We start from the raw sequence: 22,202 nt of genomic DNA on the forward strand, positions 1-22,202 counted from the left end.
CCTCTGGATGAAAGTGAAAGAGGAGAGTGAAAAAGTTGGCTTAAAGCTCAACATTCAGAAAACGAAGATCATGGCATCCAGTCCCATCACTTCATGGCAAATAGATGGGTAAACAGTGGAAACAGTGGCTGACTTTATTTTTTGGGGCTCCAAATCACTGCAAATGGTGACTGCAGCCATGAAATTAAAAGATGCTTGCTCCTTGGAAGGAAAGTTATGACCAACCTAGACAGCATATTTTAAAGCAGAGACATTACTCTGCCAACAAAGGTCCATCTAGTCAAGACTATGGCTTTTCCAGTAGTCATGTATGGATGTGAGAGTTGGACCGTAAAGAAAGATGAGCACCGAAGAATTGATGCTTTTGAACTGTGGTGTTGGAGAAGACTCTTGAGAGTCCCTTGGACTGTAAGGAGATCCAACCAGTCCATCCTAAAAGAGATTAGTCCTGGGTGTTCACTGGAAGGACTGATGTTGAAGCTGAAACTCCAGTATATTGTTTATATACCACACACCTGATGCAAAGAGCTGACTCATTTGAAAAGACCCTGATGCTGGGAAAGATTGAAGGCAGGAGGAGAAGGGGATGACAGCGGATGAGATGGTTGGATGGCATCACCGACTCGATGGACATGAGTTTGTGTATACTCCGGGAGGTGGTGATGGACAGGGATGTCTGGCGTGCTGCAGTCCATGGGACTGCAAAGAGTCAGACACGACTGAGCAACTGAACTGAACTGATATACCACATACAATTTCATTGTTATACTTCAAAAGCATCCTATTAAGCAACAAAAACAACATATTTAACTAATTAGCTGCTGAATATATTGTTTATTCACATACAACACATATTAAAAGTAGCCATTTTTTCCTTAAAATTACCTTAATAGAAAAAATTCTTAAGCATTAGAAGCATAATATTCTACTGGCTCAGAAAGTATGCAATAACAAAAATAGTGAAAACTACTTTGAGCACTTGGACTCATTCTTACTAAGCCATGTCAGTTTCTGTAAATCAAAAGCTTCATGTAGCCTGAAATCACACAAGATACTTTAAAACTAGCTCTCCTAATTCAATCTACCTGGGCACCACATATCAGCAATCAACAGCAACTATTCATTTCCACAATCACATGCACAGAACACTAGTAAAGAACTGCCCTAGATGCTTTAAATACATTATTTCAGAATTCATGTAATACAAATATTAAAATGCTTATTTACAAGTGGAAACATAGCAGCTCAGGCTGATTAAGTAACCTACTCAAGACCTGGCTGACTCCAGAGCCCGTGCTCTCCCCTATACCAGTAGATCCCAATTTCTGTTGTGCGTCAGAGAGACCTGGAGAACTTGTGGAAAAAATAGAAGCATCCTTGGCCCCACTCTAAAAAAATATAGCCCGGTCTGATGCTGACACAGGTGATTCCTAGATAACATCTTGCTGCTTAACAACAAGCAACAGGTTTTTCTTCGTCGTTTTGTTTTATAATAGAGTGTGTTGGGACAGGGAAAGGAAAGGATAGGAAACTCTACGGGTTCTTGGAGCATAAATTACTTGGGAAGTCAACCAGCTAAGAAGCTTTACTGTAAACTACAGCTGCTACTAGTGAAGCTGGATGCCTAAGAGATGAAAGGTGGCCCTCAGCAAGGTAATGCAGAGGTAAGTCTACAGTGTAACTAAATAAGGTAGGTGAAGATGATAGCTTGGTAAGTTTCCACTGAAAGAAAAGAAATCTTAAGCCAATGGGCCCTATAAGGTGAGTAGAGTTTTCAGACAGTAAATTAAGAGACTCACCACTACAACTAAAGATCAAGTGATTAAATGATATAGGTTGTCCCCACTCCCATACTTAAGGGTTTCCAGAATTTGACAAAGGAGCCAGGTTCTCCTATTTCTCATTGAAAAGTATAACTCTGTAAAAGTACATTTGACTTAAATTCTAAGGACAGTATTAGAATAACCCACAACCTAATTAACTTCTCTTGGGCACTTACAAGAAAAAAAATACCACTCAAACTAACAGTCTTCCATAATACTGTCTAGAAGAAAGCTGAGTCAAGTAGGTATATAGAAGCTGGTATATAGAAGCTGAAAAATCCCCTTATCAAAAAATGATAAAATCCTGGTTATTGTTTCTCCTAATATAAAAACTCACTGCCATTTTTTTTTAACCTCTTTGGTCATGAAATCCTTCAGGAATTTGAAGAGAGCTAGAATCTGCTCTCAAGAAAAATGCACAAGCACTCAGAACTGTGTACATGATTACAGAGGATCTGGGAAGCCATCCATGGTGCAAAGACCTCTAGGTCAAAATATTCTTTTTCCCTGAAATGTTCATAACATCTAATCAAGATTATAAAAGAGATATTATGTTTTCTTCCCTGAGTGAAACTCCTATACATTTAACACTTTTGTTGTGAAGTATCTAATTTATGAGGTTTGACTAAAAGTTAAGTTAGGTGATATAACTCCACAGAAAAGCAGACAGTACCTAAGGAGAAGGTGGCACCATTCCAAGAGTTCAAGTGTGCTGACACAAGTAAGAGTTGTTATTACTCTGGGAGGAAATTTTAGGCAGTGGATCTCCAGAGTTATTTCAGTTGGCAGTATTAGGAGATTCAACCACAAAAAGTGAAGGGTAATTTACATTCGCTCTAGGGGCAACATTTAAGACTATATTAGAAACAAGAGATACAGAAAGAACATGCATCTTATAACATTAGTGTAACCTTGGATTGCTGAAAATTTCAACTTCAGATGTTTAAAATACCTCCCAGCTCAGTCGCAAGGAATCAACAAACAGTGCCTTGTTTTATTGACAGAAAACTTCTATGGTGGATGTTGAGCCTAAATTTTGAAATTACTGCTGATTTCAGTGCTATTTATACAAATGCATAAGTTGTTTACTTGTTCTCTTTGGAAATGTCTTCTTATCTGACAATGTAGTAGTAGGGCTTTTAATAAAATAAGTTATAAATGGTTAAAGCAAGCATGTGTATGTGGAGGGGAATGTGAGGGTAGATAATATATTTCAAACCTTAGTTAATCTGAGTACACTGTTTTTGTTTAGTCCCTATGTTGTGTCTGACTCTTTGCGACCCTATGGACTGACTGTAGCTCCCCAGGCTTCTCTATGGGCTTTCCTAGTCAAGAATACTGTCGTGGGTTGCCATTGCCTTCTCTGAGGGATGTTCCCAACCCAGGGATTGAACTCACGTCTCCTGCATTGGCAGGCAGATTCTTTACTGATGAGCCACAAAGGAAACCCAATCAGAGTGTAGGTTCAAATTAATCTCTATAATAGTAGATATGAGAGAAAAAAAGCTTTCTATTCTAGGTAAATACACAGCTTAACATGATAACATGGTAACATTTAATATCTTAGAGCAGATATTTACATCAAATCTGTTTTTAATTTCTTTAGAAGAAATACAAATCACTTCCACCTTTTTACCGAAATGGATTCTTCGCATCTATGGTTCACATTATAATATACAGCTGAATACAATATTTTACAGATACTTTTATTAAAGGAGAGGTATTTAACCATTAGGGCTTCCCTGGTAGCTCAGCTGGTAAAGAATTCACCTGCAATGCAAGAGACCTGGGTTCGATCCCTGGGTTACGATTCCGTGGAGGAGGGCATGAGAACCTACTACAGTATTCTTGCCTGGAGAATCTTCATGGAGAGAGGAGCCTGGTGGGCTACAGTCTATGAGGTCACAAAGAGTCGGACACAACAGAGTGAGTAAGCACAGCATAGCATTTAACCACTTAAGCCCAAAGAAGTAAAGTGACTTGCCAGGGTCATAAACAAATTTACAATAGCTCTTAGAATCCAGGTTCTAGACTCTCCATCTTCTCTCTAAACCCATGTTTTTTCACTTTTTACCACTTATTTCAGAGATCTGACTAGAATATTATGCTGATTAAGAAGTAAATACTATATAACTGCCAAACAGAACTTCCAAGCTAATAAAGCACAGAAGCCTAGTGATCTATGATTCTGACCTTTCCCAAGAACCCTCAAGTCCGTGACATAAAATGAAATGTGACTGAGACTTTATGTGCAACAACACACGCTGTCAGACCAGTATGCAGAATCAAGTCAGGCAGAGCTGGAGAAGTGTCCAGGACCTGCTGTCACTGTCATCTACTCTGCTTCTCATAGCATGAATGAATCCTGCTCTACCAATCTGTAATTTTGTTTTTACTGGTAATTCTTCCAGTTTATTTCCTTCTGTTGAAGGACTGAATCTTCTTAGAGGTCTGTTGTTCTCTGCTCATTATTAGAGGATGGGAAGAAAAAATTATCAAGGGGTTGAACTGAGTTCTGAGAGGCTTTGCAGATCCTAAATCCACTAGTTGAGGCTCAGAAAAACAGCAAGCAAAAGACATTAGATGCCATAACTGCCTTTTTCACCTAAGAAGTCCAGACCTCCATGGGCAGGAAGGAAGCAGCTGTGGGCAGGAAAAAAGCAGCTGTGTGCAACAAGGAGCACTGTAGCCAGCCTCTTAATTTAGGTAGCCTTTCCTCCATCTCCATACACACTAGCCCAGAGCATGGACTTTAGTAGGGCTCTACTGGAGGCCCTTTCCACTTACTTTGCAACGCCATATCTATTATATGCTAGAGTTATTATCAGTTAAAACAGACTTTCCCATTTGCAAGGAGTTATGAAGGCAACCTGGACTCTGCTACTGCTAAATCACTTCAGTCGTGTCCAACTCTGTGTGACCCCATAGATGGCAGCCCACCAGGCTCCGCCATCCCTGGGATTCTCCAGGCAAGAATATTGGAGTGGGTTGCCATTTCCTTCTCCAATGCATGAAGTGAAAAGCGAAGTCGCGAAGTCGTCTCCGACTCTTCGCGACCCCATGGACTGCAGCCTACCAAGCTCCTCCGTCCATGGGATTTTCCAGGCAAGAGTACTGGAGTGGGGTGCCATCGCCTTCTCTGGACCTGGACTCTAAGGAAAAGTAAAATGACCAAATCTGCATTTAAAAAGGAGCTCTTAAGTACTTTATTCGTGCATTGTTTCACTTATGAAAGCATGTACCAGTTCTATGATTTGAAAAATATCAAATAAAAGGGCTCCTGCCTTCAGTGTAGAGGAGAGCTTAGACAACAGGCAAGATGCTAGCAGGGAGAGTGGTCTGGAGAGTAATCAGTAACACAAGGGAGAAGTGAGCAAAGGTTGAAAGGAGTTAACATCAAACAGAATAGAGAGCAGTAGAGAGACTCAAATATTAAAACAGTAACATCAATAAGACAAACATTGTAGGTCAGAGACAGAAAGGTAAACAGAAGGACCTTCAAATATGGGACTTAGGTGGAAATTAAAGAGGGATTTATAAACAGAAAAAAGAATGGGATAGAAAATTGTATATATTATATGAACACTGCATACATTACATGTATTACAAAAATATGCACAGGAAACTCATCAAAATGATAGCAGTGGTTGGCTTTACATGATAGGCCAATCATTTCTTATCCTCATTCTTTCTTACATCTTCTAAATTTACTAAGAATATGTACTTTCTGGTAAACTGTGTACATTTTTGAAGCACACACATCTCAAAACTTTAGCCTAATTAACAAAAATTCTACAGCTGTAAAACTCCCTTAAGAAAAACCGTTCAGATGGTGAACCATTCTGTTTCATAAACATATTATATGATCTATAACTAATTCTCATGTCTCTGTGAGATCTCACTGACAGTGAAATTGTAATTGGGAGCAATCATTCTAGTTGTGAATTGTTTCCTTTTTTCCAATTCTGCAAATTCACTAGCTAAGAGAGGTGACCGAGCTGAAAGCAGGCATCTTGCTGACAGTTATCAAACCATACAGTAAACACTGCAGACATTTACCAATTGCATGCCTCTGCCTCAGGGCTTTGCCACATACATCTGCAGGACTGACTCACTTCCAGTGTCATCTTCTCAATAAGACCTACTATGATTATTTTAAGAGTAACATGTCCGTCACCACCACCACTACAGGATTGCTGATCTTCTTTTACTTGTTTTGTTTTCAATATATTTATCACCTAATATACAATTTATTTATTACATTTATTGTGTGTCTCACCTCCAAGAATGTAAGCTCCTGAGATTACACATGGAGTTTTATTGTTGCTGTTCTCAAATGTATCCCTATACCTAAATGGATCCCTGTACCAGAACAATGCCTAGCATATAGTGGATGCTTAACAAATATTTGTTGAATTAGTACTTGTATGAGTGAATAAAGGCATGAAAGAATACATGAAAAAAAGAATAAATAAATGACTACTGGGTTAAAAAGCACACTCAATTATTTTACAAATGAACATCAGTTGTTAGTACTCTTTATAAGTCACTGGTTCTCTGCTTCAACATTTGTAGAGACTAATTTAGCCTATGGGGTTCAACAAAGTTTACTCTTTGTATACAAGTCTATTAAAGTTTCTTTCAGATTCAATAAAAGAATTGTATATATCAAATAACTTCTCTAATTGGTTAAAAGTATAAAAATTAAATAGTATAAGCTTAACAATAAATGGCACAATAACATTTTATTTTTTGTAATCAGAGTTTTCAGACTGCCTCATTTAAAAATGTTCACTTATTACTGAGGACCACAGAGACAGTTTGCTTACACTTTCCCATTTAACCATGTTCATAGGTTGCTTGGTTTTTTGTGTTTTTTTTTTCTTTTTCAATCATTAGTTATGAATGCAAGAGAACGAGAAAAAGGACAAGAAGGCAAGAGCACACATACCACTTACCCCAATTTTAAGAGCAATTTCAACTACTTTTCACTCGACTGTGTCTCTAAGTCATAGCACCACCTTGTGTTTACTCTCCGGAAACGCTATGAGGGCAGATGGTGCAAAAAGGCTCTGTCGTTTAATTTTGTTTTAATATTTAAGCAGCTGAAGAAAATGATGCTAAGCCTATGACTAAGTTGATAACAACACAGATCACACGCTGATAACGACACAGATCGCATGCTCAGTTTGGAAATACAAAAGTGAAAACTGAGAAATCAATGTGGCATTAGAAAAATAAACCACCTAAGTAAGTTTCAAACAAGAATACGCAAGGGAAAAAGAGGCAAAACCTAAATGTTACCAAAAGAGGAAAATAAATTGAAAAACATTTTACAACCTCATTATTAGACCATCTGCAAAATTTGACAAGAGTAAATTATCAAAGAAAACAAAGAGTTCACGTTTGAAAATCCAGGAGATCTAATTATAAGATTTTTTCATTACATAGCCTCTGCCCTTAATCCCTACAGACAGCATTATAACAAAGCCTTGGTATATTAACAACTCCCAGTAAATTACATACATCTGATTATGTGAGAGTGTGACAACACTTTTTCAGTGTTTTATAACTTAGGGAGATTTCTTTAGTGACTAATGCTGCTGCTTCTATGTTTACAATAACACCGGGCGCAAGCTCAGTCACTCAGTCGTGTCGACTCTTTGCAACCACATGGACCCACCAGGCTCCCCTGTCCGTGGGGATTCTCCAGGCAAGAATACTGGAGTAGACTGCCACACCCCCCTCCAGGGGATCTTCCCAATCCAGGAATCAAATCCAGGTTTCCCCCAACTGCAGGTGGATTCATTACTGTCTGAGCCACCATGAAGTTCAACACCAACATTACTTACACCAATATAGGCTTTCCGGATATCCTAGGGTGTCTCAGCACTTCTGACATTGTCTCTTTTGTTTCCTCCATTCTTTCTTCATCACTTGAATCCACAACAAATATTACCCCATAGGACTCAGCATAGTAATTCTTCCAGATTCCTCGAATTCTTTTTCCACCTCCCAAGTCAAAGATGGTGACTTCAAACTTTCCTTGTCTAAGGTCAATTTTGGAAAATCCAACAGTAGGAGCTACATCTTCAGGATATTCTGTTTCAAATGATATAAAGAAAAAGAATCTTGAGACTTCAAATTAATAACATTAATTTAACTTCACAACTTAAAATGGCATAAGTGTATTATTATTCATCATATATTAGTACTAAATAGAATGTTTATTATTTGTTTACATAATAAGCATTACATCTAAGCAAACTGGTCTGGAGGAAAGGTAGATACTATAAAATATCCAACTAGAATTTATACTCCTTGCAGACAGGGCTTTTTGTTTGCTTGTTTGTTGTTATTGCTATAACCCCAGGTCCTATTAATGCCTACAATATAACAGGTACTTAGTAAGTATTTGTAGAATGAATAAACAAATGAACCTTTGCCTAAGGTTACAGATTCTCCAAGTTACAAAAAATAAAAATTTCAACTTTCAACACCACGGCCATCCCCAGGGACCATTACAACCCATGTAGAGTTATAAAGAAAAACTAAACATTTAAAGAATAGTTTAAAACAACCAAACAATGGGAGAAGCTATGAAGAGCATGGCAGAAAGCAAAGAAGAACCAAAGAGCCTCTGGATGAAAGTGCGAGGAGTGTGAAAAAGCTGGCTTGAAATTCAACATTCAAAAAACTAAAATCATGGCATCCGGTCCCATCACTTCATGGCAAATAGATGGGAAAACAACGGAAACAGTGACAAACTATTTTCTTGGGCTCCAAAATCACTGCAGACGGTGACTGCAGCCACGAAATTAAGACGCTTGCTCCTTGGAAGGAAAAACTATGACAAACCTAGCGTTTGTGTGTTAAGCCACTTCAGTCATGTCTGACTCTTTGCGATCCCATGGACTGTAACTCGCCAGGCTCCTCTATCCATGACAAACTTAAGACATCTTATTAAAAAGGAGATATCACTTTGACCACAAAGGTCCATATAGTCAAAACTATGATTTTTACAGTAGTCATGTATGGAGGTGAGAGTTGGACCATAAAGAAAGGTGAGCACTAAAGAACTGATGCTTTGGAACTGAGGTGTTGGAGAAGACTCTTGAGAGTCCCTTGGTCTGCAAGGAGACCAGACCAGTCCATCCTAAAGGAAATAAACCCTGATCATTCATTGGGAGGACTGATGCTGAAGCAGAAGCTCCAATACTTTAGCTACCTGATGCAAACAGACAACTCAGGGGAGAGCACCCTGATGCTGGAAAAGACTGAGGGCAGGAGGAGAAGGGGGCAACAGAGGATGAGATAGTTGGATGGCATCACTGACTCAATGGACATGAGTTTGAGCAAACTGTGGGAGATAGTGAAGGACAGGAAAGCCTGGCATGCTGCAGTTGATGGGGTCACAAAGAGTTAGACACAACTTTAGCAACTGACAACAATGAACAGTATGGGACCATTCTTTTTTAATTAACTGAATAAAAGCTATAATTGGAATAAAGAAACTTTCAAGGACAGCTTGTAAATGTAAAGAGTAGATTTTATTTTTTTATATAAGAAAAGAATACAGGATATTTTCATAAATTATAATTAAATCGCTTTGCATGTCTGCATATGACAGCACAAAGAAGTACAGGATATATACAATTATAACTGCCAAGGAATGGTAATGACAGTAAGAGATTAAAAAGATCACTAGGTTCAAGCCTTGACCTAGGAGGTGAAACCTAGACCTTAAAGCTAGGTTGAATTTAAACAGTCAGATCGGTGATCTAAGTAACGGAAATGGAAAAGGCAAGATGTATAAACAAGTTAAACATTGTAGTTGGAGCAGATCTTTAATACTGAATGTACACTGAAGAGGGTTCTGAAGACAGAGAACTGGGAGCCACGGAAGGCATTTCAGCAGACCAATAACATAATTGAGATGACTAAACAGGAAAAAGGAAAGAGAAGTCGTTCAGTCGTGTCCAACTCTTTGCGACCCCATGGACTATAGCCTACGAGGCTCCTCCATCCATGGGATTTTCCAGGCAAGAGTACTGGAGTGGTGTGCCATTTCCTTCTCCAGGGGATCTTCCCAACCCAGGATCGACCCTGGGTTTCCCGCACTGCAGCAGACTCTTTACCCTCTAAGCCATGAGATGACTAAAGTAGTCCTTTACTGAGATTCATCTTTGCAAAAGTCTCTAGAACTGACTGAAAATGAGATTGACAGTCACTTTTTAGAGAGGTAGGAAAACAAAACAAAAATAGAAGCATGGCAAGAGAGAATGCATGAGCAATTAACAGATGCAAGTGACTCAGTGGTTACAGAGAAGAGTTCAGACTTCATGTCTGTCTCCTCCATTGGCTCACCACTGTAGTTGTTATTCTTTAGTTGCTAAGTTGTATCCAACTCTTTGTGACCCCAAGGCCTACAGCCTGCCAGGGCTCCACTGTCCATGAGATGTCTCAGGCAAGAATACTGGAGTGGGTTACCATTTCCTTCTCCACATCATCATGGAATTCACAACAAATATTACTCCCCTGAACTTTGTTTATAAAGTCAATACAGTGACCACAAACTACATGAGGATTTCAAAGTTAAATAAAACTTAAATAAAAAGTTCAGTTCCTCAGTTGTGCTAGCTGCATTTAAAGTACTCAAGAGTCACATGAGACTGGTGGCCCACCCTACTGAACAGAGCCAATGTAGAACATGTCCATCATTGCAAACAGCTCTACTGAACAACACTGGTTTAGAGGGTATTATTATTCCCACATTCAGCAAAACATTTGCTACTACAAAAATAAATTTGAAAGGCATTTGCTTTTAGGCTTAGACATGACTGAGAAACAGACTTGCAATGTACCACTGCCTCTCAGCAAGCATCTTACTACAGTTTAGACAGCTCCCTAGAAAGTTAATTAAGACAATCACAAGTCACATTTTTAAAAGACCTGCCTTATCTACAGGGAGAAAAAAAGCAAGTTTAGAAACAATATAAGCAGACATATATTCCAAAAACAGAATTATACTAGACATTTAAAAATGTGGATCTAGTCCAGACCAGAACTGGTTTCACAGTTAAAACAGACAGCTATCTTTAAGTACAAATTGAAAGGTACTCCCCCAGCCCCACCCCGAAATTATCAGTGAAAATAAGTCAACTGTCCTGAGGAAGAAATAAGAGAAATAACATATTCAGAATACCTACACAGTACCAGAACCTTGTTAGGTATTAAAATGTAAAGATGAATAAAATAGGGTTGCTGCCCTCAAAGAATATCCAGTACACTTCAGAGAGACATAATATTAATGGAAATAACACAAGAACCTATATGTTCTGCAAATAAGTCTGGAGGGAACAGTGTGAAGGTGTAATAAACTACATGGTTATGTCCTAGCCAAATTCACCTGCTGAAACCCTAATCCCCAATGGTGATGGTATAAGGACTGGTGGGGTCTTTGGGAATTAATCAGGTTTCAGTTCAGTTGCTCAGTTGTGTCCGACTCTTTGTGACCCCATGTACTGCAGCATGCCAGGCTTCCCTGTCCATCACCAACTCATGGGACCTACTCAAACTTATGTCCATTGAGTCGGTGATGCCATCCAGCCATCTCATCCTCTGTCGTCCCCTCTCATTCTGCCTTCAACCTTTCCCAGCATCAGGGTCTTTTCCAATGAGTTAGTTCTTCACATCAGGTGCCCATGTTTCAGCTTCAGCACCAGTCCTTCCAATGAATATTCAGGACTGACTTCCTTTAGGATTGACTGGCTGGATCTCCTTAAACTCCAAGGGACTCTCAAGAGTCTACTCCAACACCACAGTTCAAAAGCATCAATTCTTTGGTGCTCAGCTTTCTTTATGGTCCAGCTCTCACATCCATACATGACTACTGGAAAAATCATAGCCTTGACTAGACAGACCTTTGTTAACAAAGTAATGTCTCTACTTTTAATATGCTGTCTAGGTTGGTCATTGGAGAAGGCAATGGCAACCCACTCCAGTACTTTGGCCTGGCAAATCCCATGGACGGAGGAGCCTGGTAGGCTGCAGTCCATGGGGTCGTAAAGAGTTGGACACCACTAAGTGACTTCCCTTTCACTTTTCACTTTTATGCATTGGAGAAGAAAATGGCAACCCACTCCAGTGTTCTTGCCTGGAGAATCCCAGGGACGGGGGAGCCTGGTGGAGTGCTGTCTCTGGGATCGCACAGAGTCGGACAAGACTGAAGCAACTTGGCAGCAGCAGCAGCAGGTTGGTCATAACTTTCCTTCCAAGGAGTAAGCGTCTTTTAATTTCATGGCTGTAATCACCATCTGCAGCAATTTTGGAGCCCCCAAAAAATAAAGTCTGCCACTGTTTCCACTGTTTCCCCATCTATTTGCCATGAAATTCTGGGACTGGGTGCCATGATCTTAGTTTTCTGAATGCTGACCTTTAAGCCAACTTTTTCACTCTCCTCTTTCACTTTCATCAAGAGGTGCTTTAGTTCTTCTTCACTTTCTGCCATAAGGATGGTGTCATCTGCATATCTGAGGTTATTGATATTTCTCCCGGCAATCTTGATTCCAACTTGTGCTTCATCCAGCCTGGCATTTCGCATGATGTACTCTGCATATAAGTTAAATAAGCAGGGTGACAATATACAGCCTTGACGTTCTGCTTTCCCAATTTGGAACCAGTCTGTTGTTCCATGTCCAGTTCTAACTGTTGCTTCTTGACCTGCAAACAGATTTTCTCAGGTCAGGTGGTCTGGTATTCCCATCTCTTGAAGAAGTTTCCACAGTTTGTTATGATCCACACAGTCAAAGGCTTTGGCATAGTCAATAAAACAGAAGTAGATGTTTTTCTGGAACTCTCTTGCTTTTTCAATGATCCAGTAGATGTTGGCAATTTGATCTCTGGTTTAGGTTTAGATGAGCTCAAAAGGATGGAGCCCCCATGATGGAATTAGTGCCCTTATAAGAAGAGGACAAGAGAGCTTGTTTCCTCTCTCTCTTTGCACCACATGAAGATACAAGTGAGAAGATGGTTGTATACCAAGAAGAGGGCCTTCACTAAGTATCTGACCACATAAGCACCCTGACCTCAGACTCCAGAACTGTGAGAAATACCTGTTGTTTAAGCCATCATGCCTATGGTATTCTGTTATAACACCCCAAATAAGTGCATTCAAGAGCAAAAAGATAAGGAGGGGCCGAAGGCAATGGCACCCCACTCCAGTACTCTTGCCTGGAAAATCCCATGGATGGAGGAGCCTGGTGGGCTGCAGTCCATGGGGTCGCTAACAGTCGAATACAACTGAGCGACTTCACTTTCACCTTTCACTTTCATGCGTTGGAGAAGGAAATGGCAACCCACTCCAGTGTTCTTGCCTGGAGAATCCCAGGGACAGGGGAGCCTGGTAGGCTGCCGTCTATGGGGTCGCACAGAGTCAGACACGACTAAAGTGACTTAGCAGCAGCAGCAATAAGCTGTGGCCTAGAAAGGCTTCAGAGAGAAAGTGAAATAGGACTGAAGTCTTAGAAGATAAATAAATTATAATAAAGAAGGGAGGAGAACATTCCAGACAGGAGAGCAATGTAAGCACAGATAAAATAATGGCAATATTCCCAGGAGGCCAATTCATATTAAGTAATTTTTTCAAGGTTCTATGGTAGACAAAGTCAAGACTCAAATTCAGGTATACAGAACTTTAAAAGCCTGTTTGTTCTGATACATGGAACACCCTCCCCAACTTCTCTCTTCTTTTCTGTAGTTCTTACTCATGACTCCATGTTTTAAGACTCAAGACTAAATGTTCAGGTTACAATCTTTTCTGTAAATCCTTGTCTGATGATTCCTTCCTACTTTCAGTATTACCTACACATCTATCATAACATTCTGTCTTCTTGCTGGCTTTCACAATAGCCCTTACCTTCCCAATACCTGGGAACAACCTTTGTATCCTTAGCACTTGGCACAAAGCATACAGTTGCTCAATACTACACACCAGACTGCTAAGACAGCTGAAGCTGCTGTACTTATGTCCGTCCTTCCCTATATTTAACCATCCATCCATGCTTGTAACTGTTTATTGAAGGCCTATTACAAATCAGGCACCATATAAGAACCAGGTGTACAAAGACATATGGTCCCCAATCCTGAGGATTTCAGTAAAGTATATGTGTTAAGAAACGCCTAAAGAGTTCAAGATAAAATGAAAATACATAATCAATAAATGTTTATGGAGCTTATGTTATATGGTAATTACAATGCAAAGTCCTAGATATACAAAGATTAATAAGATCTATTTTTTGTTCTAATAGACTCCTTACATAAAGGGAAAAAGAAGAAATATATACATAAATAACTAAAATATAATAAAGATATGGTAATATCAACAATGCTAGGCATCAATTTACACAAGGAATTTTCCCACCCAAAATATTCCTTTAAACTATTTGGAAATAATACTGGAAAATCAGAAAATCCTGGATTTTTAGCTAAGCCCATAGCTGTTTAGGATAAAAAAGGCAATCCCCAGTCTTCATGGCACCTAGGGGTGGCCGTGAGAGCAGGTTCTATATAGTGTGCTTGTGGTAAATATTGTTGAGAGAGTCAACTCCCAGTCCAGGCTCCTCAAAGAGGAGAAGGGGTCTGCTGCTCTTGAAGTGGAGAGAGGGGTTTGAGGTTCTCAAGGAGGAGGAAAGGACAAACTTTTTTTTTCTCTACATTCTTTAGTCTTAGTCACATAAAATGTTTTTTTTTCTTTAAGCCAGGAACTGATGATTACACAACAAACAACTCAGTTTAAACTCTGTACTAGGAATTACATAACAACAATGTAACCTGCTTGAGGACAGTTTCTCCTTCTGGAAAACCTTCTGACTAATCCTGATATCTTAGAATGTATATTATGGGAGTGGGTCTGGTAGGTTCTTTCCATTATTAAATTCTAACCCTGTTATCCTAAAATGTAACTTGTGGGAGTGGGTCTGGTAAAATTTTACAACCTTGAGACATTCTTTTGATTTGTTGTAATAATTAATTAAAAAGTATATAATTCCCTTGCTAAAGACTTGATCAGTCCTGGGTGTTCATTGGAAGGACTGATGCTAAAGCTGAAACTCCAATACTTTGGCCACCTCATGGGAAGAGTTGACTCATTGGAAAAGCCCCTGATGCTGGGAGGGATTGGGGGCAGGAGGAGAAGGGGACGACAGAGGATGAGATGGCTGGATGGCATCACCGACTCGATGGACATGAGTCTGAGTAGGCTCTGGGAGTTGGTGATGGACAGGGAGGCCTGGCCTGCTGCAATTCATGGGGTCGAAAAGAGTCGGACACGACTGAGCAACTGAACTGAACTGAACTGAAAGACTAGTGAGGGGGACACGCTCCAACCCCTTCTGATGACTGTGTCAGAAGCTTTCTCTGTCCCTTTTTCACACTTTAATAAAACTCTGCCACACAAAAGCTCTTGAATGATCAAGCCCAAAGCTAAATCTTCTTCGGAGACCAAGAATCTGACACCATTCACCATAAGCTATCACTGTTAAATGTTTAATTGGCTTTGGAGTCTGTGGAACTCTGATATATAGTCTGATATATAGTATTTCTCAGTTTTCATGCTGTAAATACTACCACTATGGCCAATTTGAAATTATCAATATGAGGCACCTGACCATAAAGTTGGGGGAAGAGGTACCTAATTGGCTTTCACTGACTATATGAGCCAATATGAGCAAGTAGGAGCCAGCTCTGGAATACCACAGGTTCCAGCCTGTGAACTGTAGTGATATGGTGGCTTCTGGTTCACACACTTTAAAAAAAAAAAAAAGGAGAACAGTCTCCTTTCATCCTTTTTACTTCTTCCTTCTCACTGAAGTACACACATAGTATTGAGTCACCCTGGACCAGGCTGGCATGGGAAAATACTAGGAATGGCAAAGCAAATAGGAAAAGGAACTTGAGTCCCTAATACCATACAGCTGCTATGCCAGCCCTAAACTACTTCTGCCTGTGCTCTTACATGAGAGAGAAATAAATTTCTATTTTGTTAAGCCACTGTTATTTTAGGCTTTTTAGTACAATCGAACCTATATCCTATTAATGCGATCACTTTGACAGCCATGAAGAAGAGAAGATGAATGAATGAAATGAAGATAGGGAAAATACTTTTAGATTAGGAAACTATAATAAAATCATAGATGAAACACTAGGGTTTGGACTTAGCTGATCACAATACAGTAAGAGAGGAAAATTATCTCAAAAGAAAGGAGGAAATATACAATAAAATTTGCTTTTAATTAAAAAAAAATGAGAAGAGCCATAAGTAAGCTAAAGAGTAGAAGCCATGGGAGAAATGTTTTAGGAAAACAGCTTACTATACCCTAAGGCACGACTGACCTGGGACACCAAAACCAGTAAAACTGCCCTAGGGAATTTACAGTTTGGAAGGTAGAGAAATACATAAATAGAGGAGCAATTAAGCACTGATACAGGTATTATATACAAACAGGAGCAGACAAAAATAGTAGCAGTCAACTGTATTCATGGTGGTGATAAGGGGTGAGGGCAGTAGGAGACCAGAAGGGACTCCGTAAAGGAGACTACATGACAAACGATGGTCTTTAGAGACAAGCAGACATTCTGTCTTTAAGGAGAAGTTTATTTCTCTTTAATAAGGCAAACGGGAACAGTATAAGCAAAAAACAAAGGCATCAAAAGGCTTAATCAAACCTATATCCTAGGAAAACTCCCAAGTAATTCTATATAACTGGATTCTTTTTTTTTTTTTATAACTGGATTCTTTAGAAAAGAAAAATAAGGTAAGAAATCAGTCACTGGAGTAGGCTGAAGAGTATATAAAAATGAAGAACAAAAACAGTTAGAAGGCAGCTCGAAGCTGAAGGCAGCTTTGACTTTTTTGTTCATGACATGACACCTTGAACATTTTCTAAACTCAGAAAATGCACTGATGGATATACAGAGGTGGGATTTAGGAAAAAAAAAAAACAAAAAAAAAGACCTGATGGAAAGAGGATATGCTAAGTACATCCAAATAATCAGATGGATTTATTAGCAAGTTCCTAGACCCTGTTCCCTTGAACCTAAGGTTTTGAAGGACTAAAAGAGAGGATGTTTGGATAAGGCTTCATGGACTGCAGGCCAAATCTGGATAGCCACCTGTTTTTACATGGTCCTCAAGCTAAGAACATGTTTTACATTTTAAAATAATTCCAAAACAATTCCCAAGGATATTTCATAACACATCAAATTTTAGTGTCTATAAGGACAGTTTCATTGTAATATGGCCATGCTCATTTTTTACATACTGCCTATGGCTCCTATCAAACCACTGTGTCAGAACTATGTAGCTGGGAATGGGACCCTAAGCCTCTCAGAGTCTAAAATATTAGTATCTACTATCTGGGATTCCCCTGGAGGTCCAGTGGTTAAGACTCCATGGATTCAATCCCTGATTAGGAAACTGAGATCCAACATGCCATGCAGTTTGGCCAAAAAAATAAATAAATTTAAAAAAATAAAACATTTATTATCTGGATCTTTACAGAAGAAACTTGCAAACCCCTGATTTCAATTCAGTTCAGTTCAGCCACTCAGTCATGTCCAACTCTTGTGACCTTATGAACCACAGCATGACAGGCCTCCCTGTCCATCACCAACTCCCAGAGTTTACCCAACTCATGTCCATTGAGTCGGGGATGTCATCTAACCATCTCATCCTCTGTCGTCCCCTTCTCCTCCTGCCCTCAATCTTTCCCAGCATCAGGGTCTTCTCAATGAGTCAGTACGTCGCATCAGGTGGCCAAAGTATTGGAGTTTCAGCTTCAACATCAGTCCTTCCAATGAACACCCAGGAGTGATCTCCTTTAGGATGGACTGGTTGGATCTCCTTGCGCTCCAAGGGACTCTCAAGAGTCTTCTCCAACACCACAGTTCAAAAGCATCAATTCTTCAGTGCTCAGCTTTCTTTACAGTCCAACTCTCACATCCATACATGACCACTGGAAAAATCATAGCCTTGACTAGACAGACCTTTGTTGACAAAGTAATGTCTCTGGCTTTTTAATATGCTGTCTAGGTTGGTCATAACTTTCCTTCCAAGGAGTAAGCGTCTTTTAATTCCATGCCTGTAATCACCATCTGCAGTGATTTTGGAGCCCCAAAAAATAAAATCTGACACTGTTTCCACTGTTTTCCCATCTATTTGCCATGAAGTAATGGGACCAGATGCCATGATCTTAGTTTTCTGAAAGTTGAGTTTTAAGCCAACTTTTTCACTCTCCTCTTTGACTTTCATCAAGAGGCTCTTTAGTTCTTCTTCACTTTCTGCCGTATGGGTGGTGTCATCTGCATATCTGAGGTTACTGATATTTCTCCCAGCAATCTTGATTCTAGCTTGTGCTTCCTCCAGTCCAGCATTTCTCATGATATACTCTACATATAAGTTAAATAAGCAGGGTGGCAATATACAGCCTTGACGAACTCCTTTTCCTATTTGGAACCAGTCTGTTGTTCCCTTTCAAGTTCTAACTGTTGCTTCCTGACCTGCATACGGGTTTCTCAAGAGGCAGGTCAGGTGGTCTGGTATTCCCATCTCTTTCAGAATTTTCCACAGTTTATTGTGATCCACACAGTCAAAGGCTTTGGCATAAGCAGAAATAGATGTTTTTCTGGAACTCTCTTGTTTTTTCGATGATCCAGCAGATGTTGGCAATTTGATCTCTGGTTCCTCTGCCTTTTCTAAAACCAGCTTGAACAGCTGGAAGTTCACAGTTCACGTATTGCTGAAGCCTGGCTCGGGAGAATTTTGAGCATTACTTTACTAGTGTGTGAGATGAGTGCAACTGTGCAGTAATTTAAGCATTCTTTGGCATTGCCTTTCTTTGGGATTGGAAGGAAAACTGACCTTTTCCAGTCCTGTGGCCACTGCTGAGTTTTCCCAAATTTGCTTACATATATTGAGTGCCCCTGATTTAGACGGTGACAGTTCTTCGAGGATATAACCTAAGTGACCACATGAGGGGTACAAAAAGCCTTTAGAAGACTGCTTCAAACAATAATATATAGTTTGTTGGACTTCCCTGGTGGTCCAAAGTTTAGGATCCCATACTTTCAATGTAGGGGGCACAGGTTCAATCCCTGGTTGGGGGACTAAAAATCCCACACAGCACAAAGTGCAGCCAAAAAAAAAGAAATTAATATATAGTTTGTATCTAACATTATAAAACAGAATTGGGGGTGACAGAACATTTTTTTCCAACAATAAGTTTTGCAAGGTGTCAATTTTCTTTCATAAACTTCCCCAAGTAAAAATTCCCTATTTGTCATGCAACTTTTGTTGCAACATTTATTTTCAGGAACAAATATATGTTAGGTGTTTTCCCAATTCATACCCTTAAGATGCATGGTTCATGCTACATCTTCTGGGTACACAACAAACTCACTAGTACAGCAACTTCTATATTATAGTTACAAAGCATTAAATTAACACTAAATAAATACGTTCAATGAGATGTAACATAAATGACATAAAACCCGTCAATGTATCTTTAACATAATTGTAAAAATTACACATCATATTGGAAAAAAAAAAATCAAGAGATACAAAGAGAGCTGTCCTGGCTATCTGTATTTCTACCTCTCTTTTAATGAGTTGTAGCTCTTTAACTTAATTCTGGCCAAAAGAATGTAGACGATATGCATCCTTAATAGCAGGGGCATGTCCTTTTTACACTTTTTCATTCCTACTAGCTAGAAGACTGGAGAAGGCAATGGCACCCCACTCCAGTACTCTCGCCTGGAAAATCCCATGGATGGAGGAGCCTGGTAGGCTGCATGCAGTCTATGGGGTCGAGAAGAGTCGGACACGACTGAAGCGACTTAGCAGCAGCAGCAGCAGCAGCTAGAAGACAACTATGACTCCTTCTAGCTGATCAAAGACCTCAAGGAGCCTCCATGTCTTTGCATTCATTCAAATCTGAAACAGAACAGGCTGGTACTATTAAGCCAGAGTCTATTCACCATATTAGACACAAGTACACTAAGAATATAAAGTAATAGAGTACACAATATCTCTACCCAACGAATATGTAATAAAGCAATTTAAATAAATAAATCAGAATAATTTAATAATAATTTTTTTTCAGCTTACCTCCTTGGATTCCCTTCGCTGTCGCCGTTTTACCAGCATTATCAAGTCCCACCATCACAAGAGTCACCTTTCTTAAAATAATAAAAATTTTAAAAAATCACCTTCTGAGTGAATTAAATATTGGCATTGGGGGGTGGGGGGGAGAATAAAGGCAAATACATTCATCCAAGCAATACTTAAGAAGCAACTACTATGTACAAGTCAATATGCTGAATGCTAAGGGGTACAATGATGAACAAAATATATATTCAAAAAGCAAAATTCTTGAAAAATACCTGTAAAGTGCCATCCTTTTGCTAAGCACAAAAAAACAGAAACTGTACAGCAGATAACCTGAAGGGTAGAGAAGAAATAAAGGGAAGAAGAGAGAAAGGGAGAGAGAGAGATGGATTCTAGAACATGAGTTATTTATCACATCTAAAGACTCAATTTTCTAGTTAACTGAATTCTAACCATTAGCAAAAGTTTGTTTTTTTCCAGGGAAATTATGTAAGAAAAGAATTAGGTTAGGTTCTATACACTACTAGTACACTCAATTGTTTTTATATATACAACACCTTACCAAATACAAATCTTACAGTACAGTAACATGATTATTAACCTAAGAGCCAATGTATTTTAAAAGAGAGTTCCTAAATTAGAAAACTTAAAATGTTTCTGATGACATAGCTAAACTTCACAGAGTAAGGGGAAAAAACACAATCCATTTCAATTTTACAACTGAAGAAACATAAGCCTAGAGTCATAAGCTAAGACAATGAATTGGTTACAGTCAGAACCAGAACCTAACTGACCTACCTTCTAGGAACTTCTTAAACCTGGGACAGGTTACAAAGGAACAAACCTACCACACAGTTCCTAGTATCCTGGGAATTCAGTCCAGCTCTAAAGCCCATTTCTGTTCCAGGCTTAACTACTGCTTAGTATAGCAAGTGGTGAGACCACTTATTAATACCACACACTTGGGAATAGAGAGAGAAAATTCACAGTATAACTGGGCCACATTCCCATGGAGTGGAGTCAGGGTTTCTGCCAAGTACAGTACACTGGCAATCATTCCAGAAAGTCAAAGTGAAAGTGAAGTCACTCAGTCGTGTCCGACTCTTTGCAACCCCATGTACTGTAGCCTACCAGGCTCCTCTGTCCATGGGATTTTCCAGGCAATAGTACTGGAGTGGGGTGCCGTTTCCTTCTCCAAGGGATCTTCCCGACCCAGGGATCGAACCCAGGACTCCTGCATTGTAGACAGATGCTTTACCATCTGAGCCATTCCAAGAAAGGTTAAAAAAATAGAACTTAGATGCCAAGAAGGGTGTTTTCCATCTGGCTAAGCCTGGCTTTCTTGGAGCTGGACTTTATTGAACAAATAGTTACTTAACATTTTCTGTATACCATACACCCATGTTCTAGGTACTGAGACACCTGCTTATTAAAATAACAACAACAATGAAAAACAAAAAAATGATAAACTCTTCCCTTATTAAACTTATACTTTAGTTGCAGGAGACAAATAATAAATATAAGAAATAAGTAAATTACAGGTTATATCCTATATTAGAGGTGATTAAGTATTACAGAAAAAAGAATAGAGAGGAACAAAGGGGAGCAGGAGTGGGGGTGGAGGTGGACAGAAGCTTTATACAGGGTGATCAGGGCAGGACGCACTGAGAAAGGAGGGGAAGTGTGAGCAAGGTCTTGAAGGAAGGAAAGAGAGCACAATTGGGGCCAAGGCACTAAGGCGGTGGGCATGGCACGTGTGTTGGGAGGTGTTGACGTAGGAATGTTCCAGAATCAGCAAGGAAGCCAGTGTGGTTAAACCCAGACAGGGCAGCGCAGGGAAGAAAGACAAGAGGTTAGAAACACATCAGAAGCCAGATCAGGTGGGCTTTGCAGGCCATGGTGAGGACTGTGGATTTTGTGAGTGAAATTAACTAACTCTTCTTCCCTGGTGGTTCAGAGGTTAAAGGGTCTGCCTGGAATGTGGAAGACCCGGGTTCAATCCCTAGGTCGGGAAGAACCCCTGGAGAAGGAAATGGCAACCTACTCCAGTACTCTTGTCTGGAGAATCCCATGGAGGGAAGAGCCTGGTAGGCTACAGTCCATGGCGTCGCAAAGCGTCGGACACGACTGAGCGACTTCACTTCTTCATTACAATTAATTCTGAAAGAGATGGGCATACCAGACCACCTGACCTGCCTCTTGAGAAACCTGTGTGC

General features: G+C 39.7%; 1 protein-coding gene across 3 annotated transcripts in view; it reads right to left on the minus strand.

The window, feature by feature from the left end:
* Positions 1-22,202, minus strand: part of ARL13B (ADP-ribosylation factor-like 13B) — a 73,624-nt gene that overhangs the window by 38,203 nt on the left and 13,219 nt on the right. For 2 of the 3 annotated variants that reach the window (XM_010847909.1, XM_010847908.1), the window contains exons 2-3: positions 19,987-20,057; positions 7,676-7,925 (exon numbers count right to left, since the gene is read on the minus strand). The exons of the other annotated variant lie outside the window; for it this stretch is intronic. In XM_010847909.1, the coding sequence (XP_010846211.1) occupies positions 7,676-7,925; positions 19,987-20,057 (321 nt within the window). The remainder of the gene's footprint in view (positions 1-7,675; positions 7,926-19,986; positions 20,058-22,202) is intronic. 3 annotated transcript variants of the gene reach the window in all.

The sequence above is a fragment of the Bison bison genome, unplaced genomic scaffold (genome assembly GCF_000754665.1).
Source record: "Bison bison bison isolate TAMUID 2011002044 unplaced genomic scaffold, Bison_UMD1.0 scf7180017864258, whole genome shotgun sequence".
Taxonomy (NCBI): Eukaryota; Metazoa; Chordata; class Mammalia; order Artiodactyla; family Bovidae; genus Bison; species Bison bison.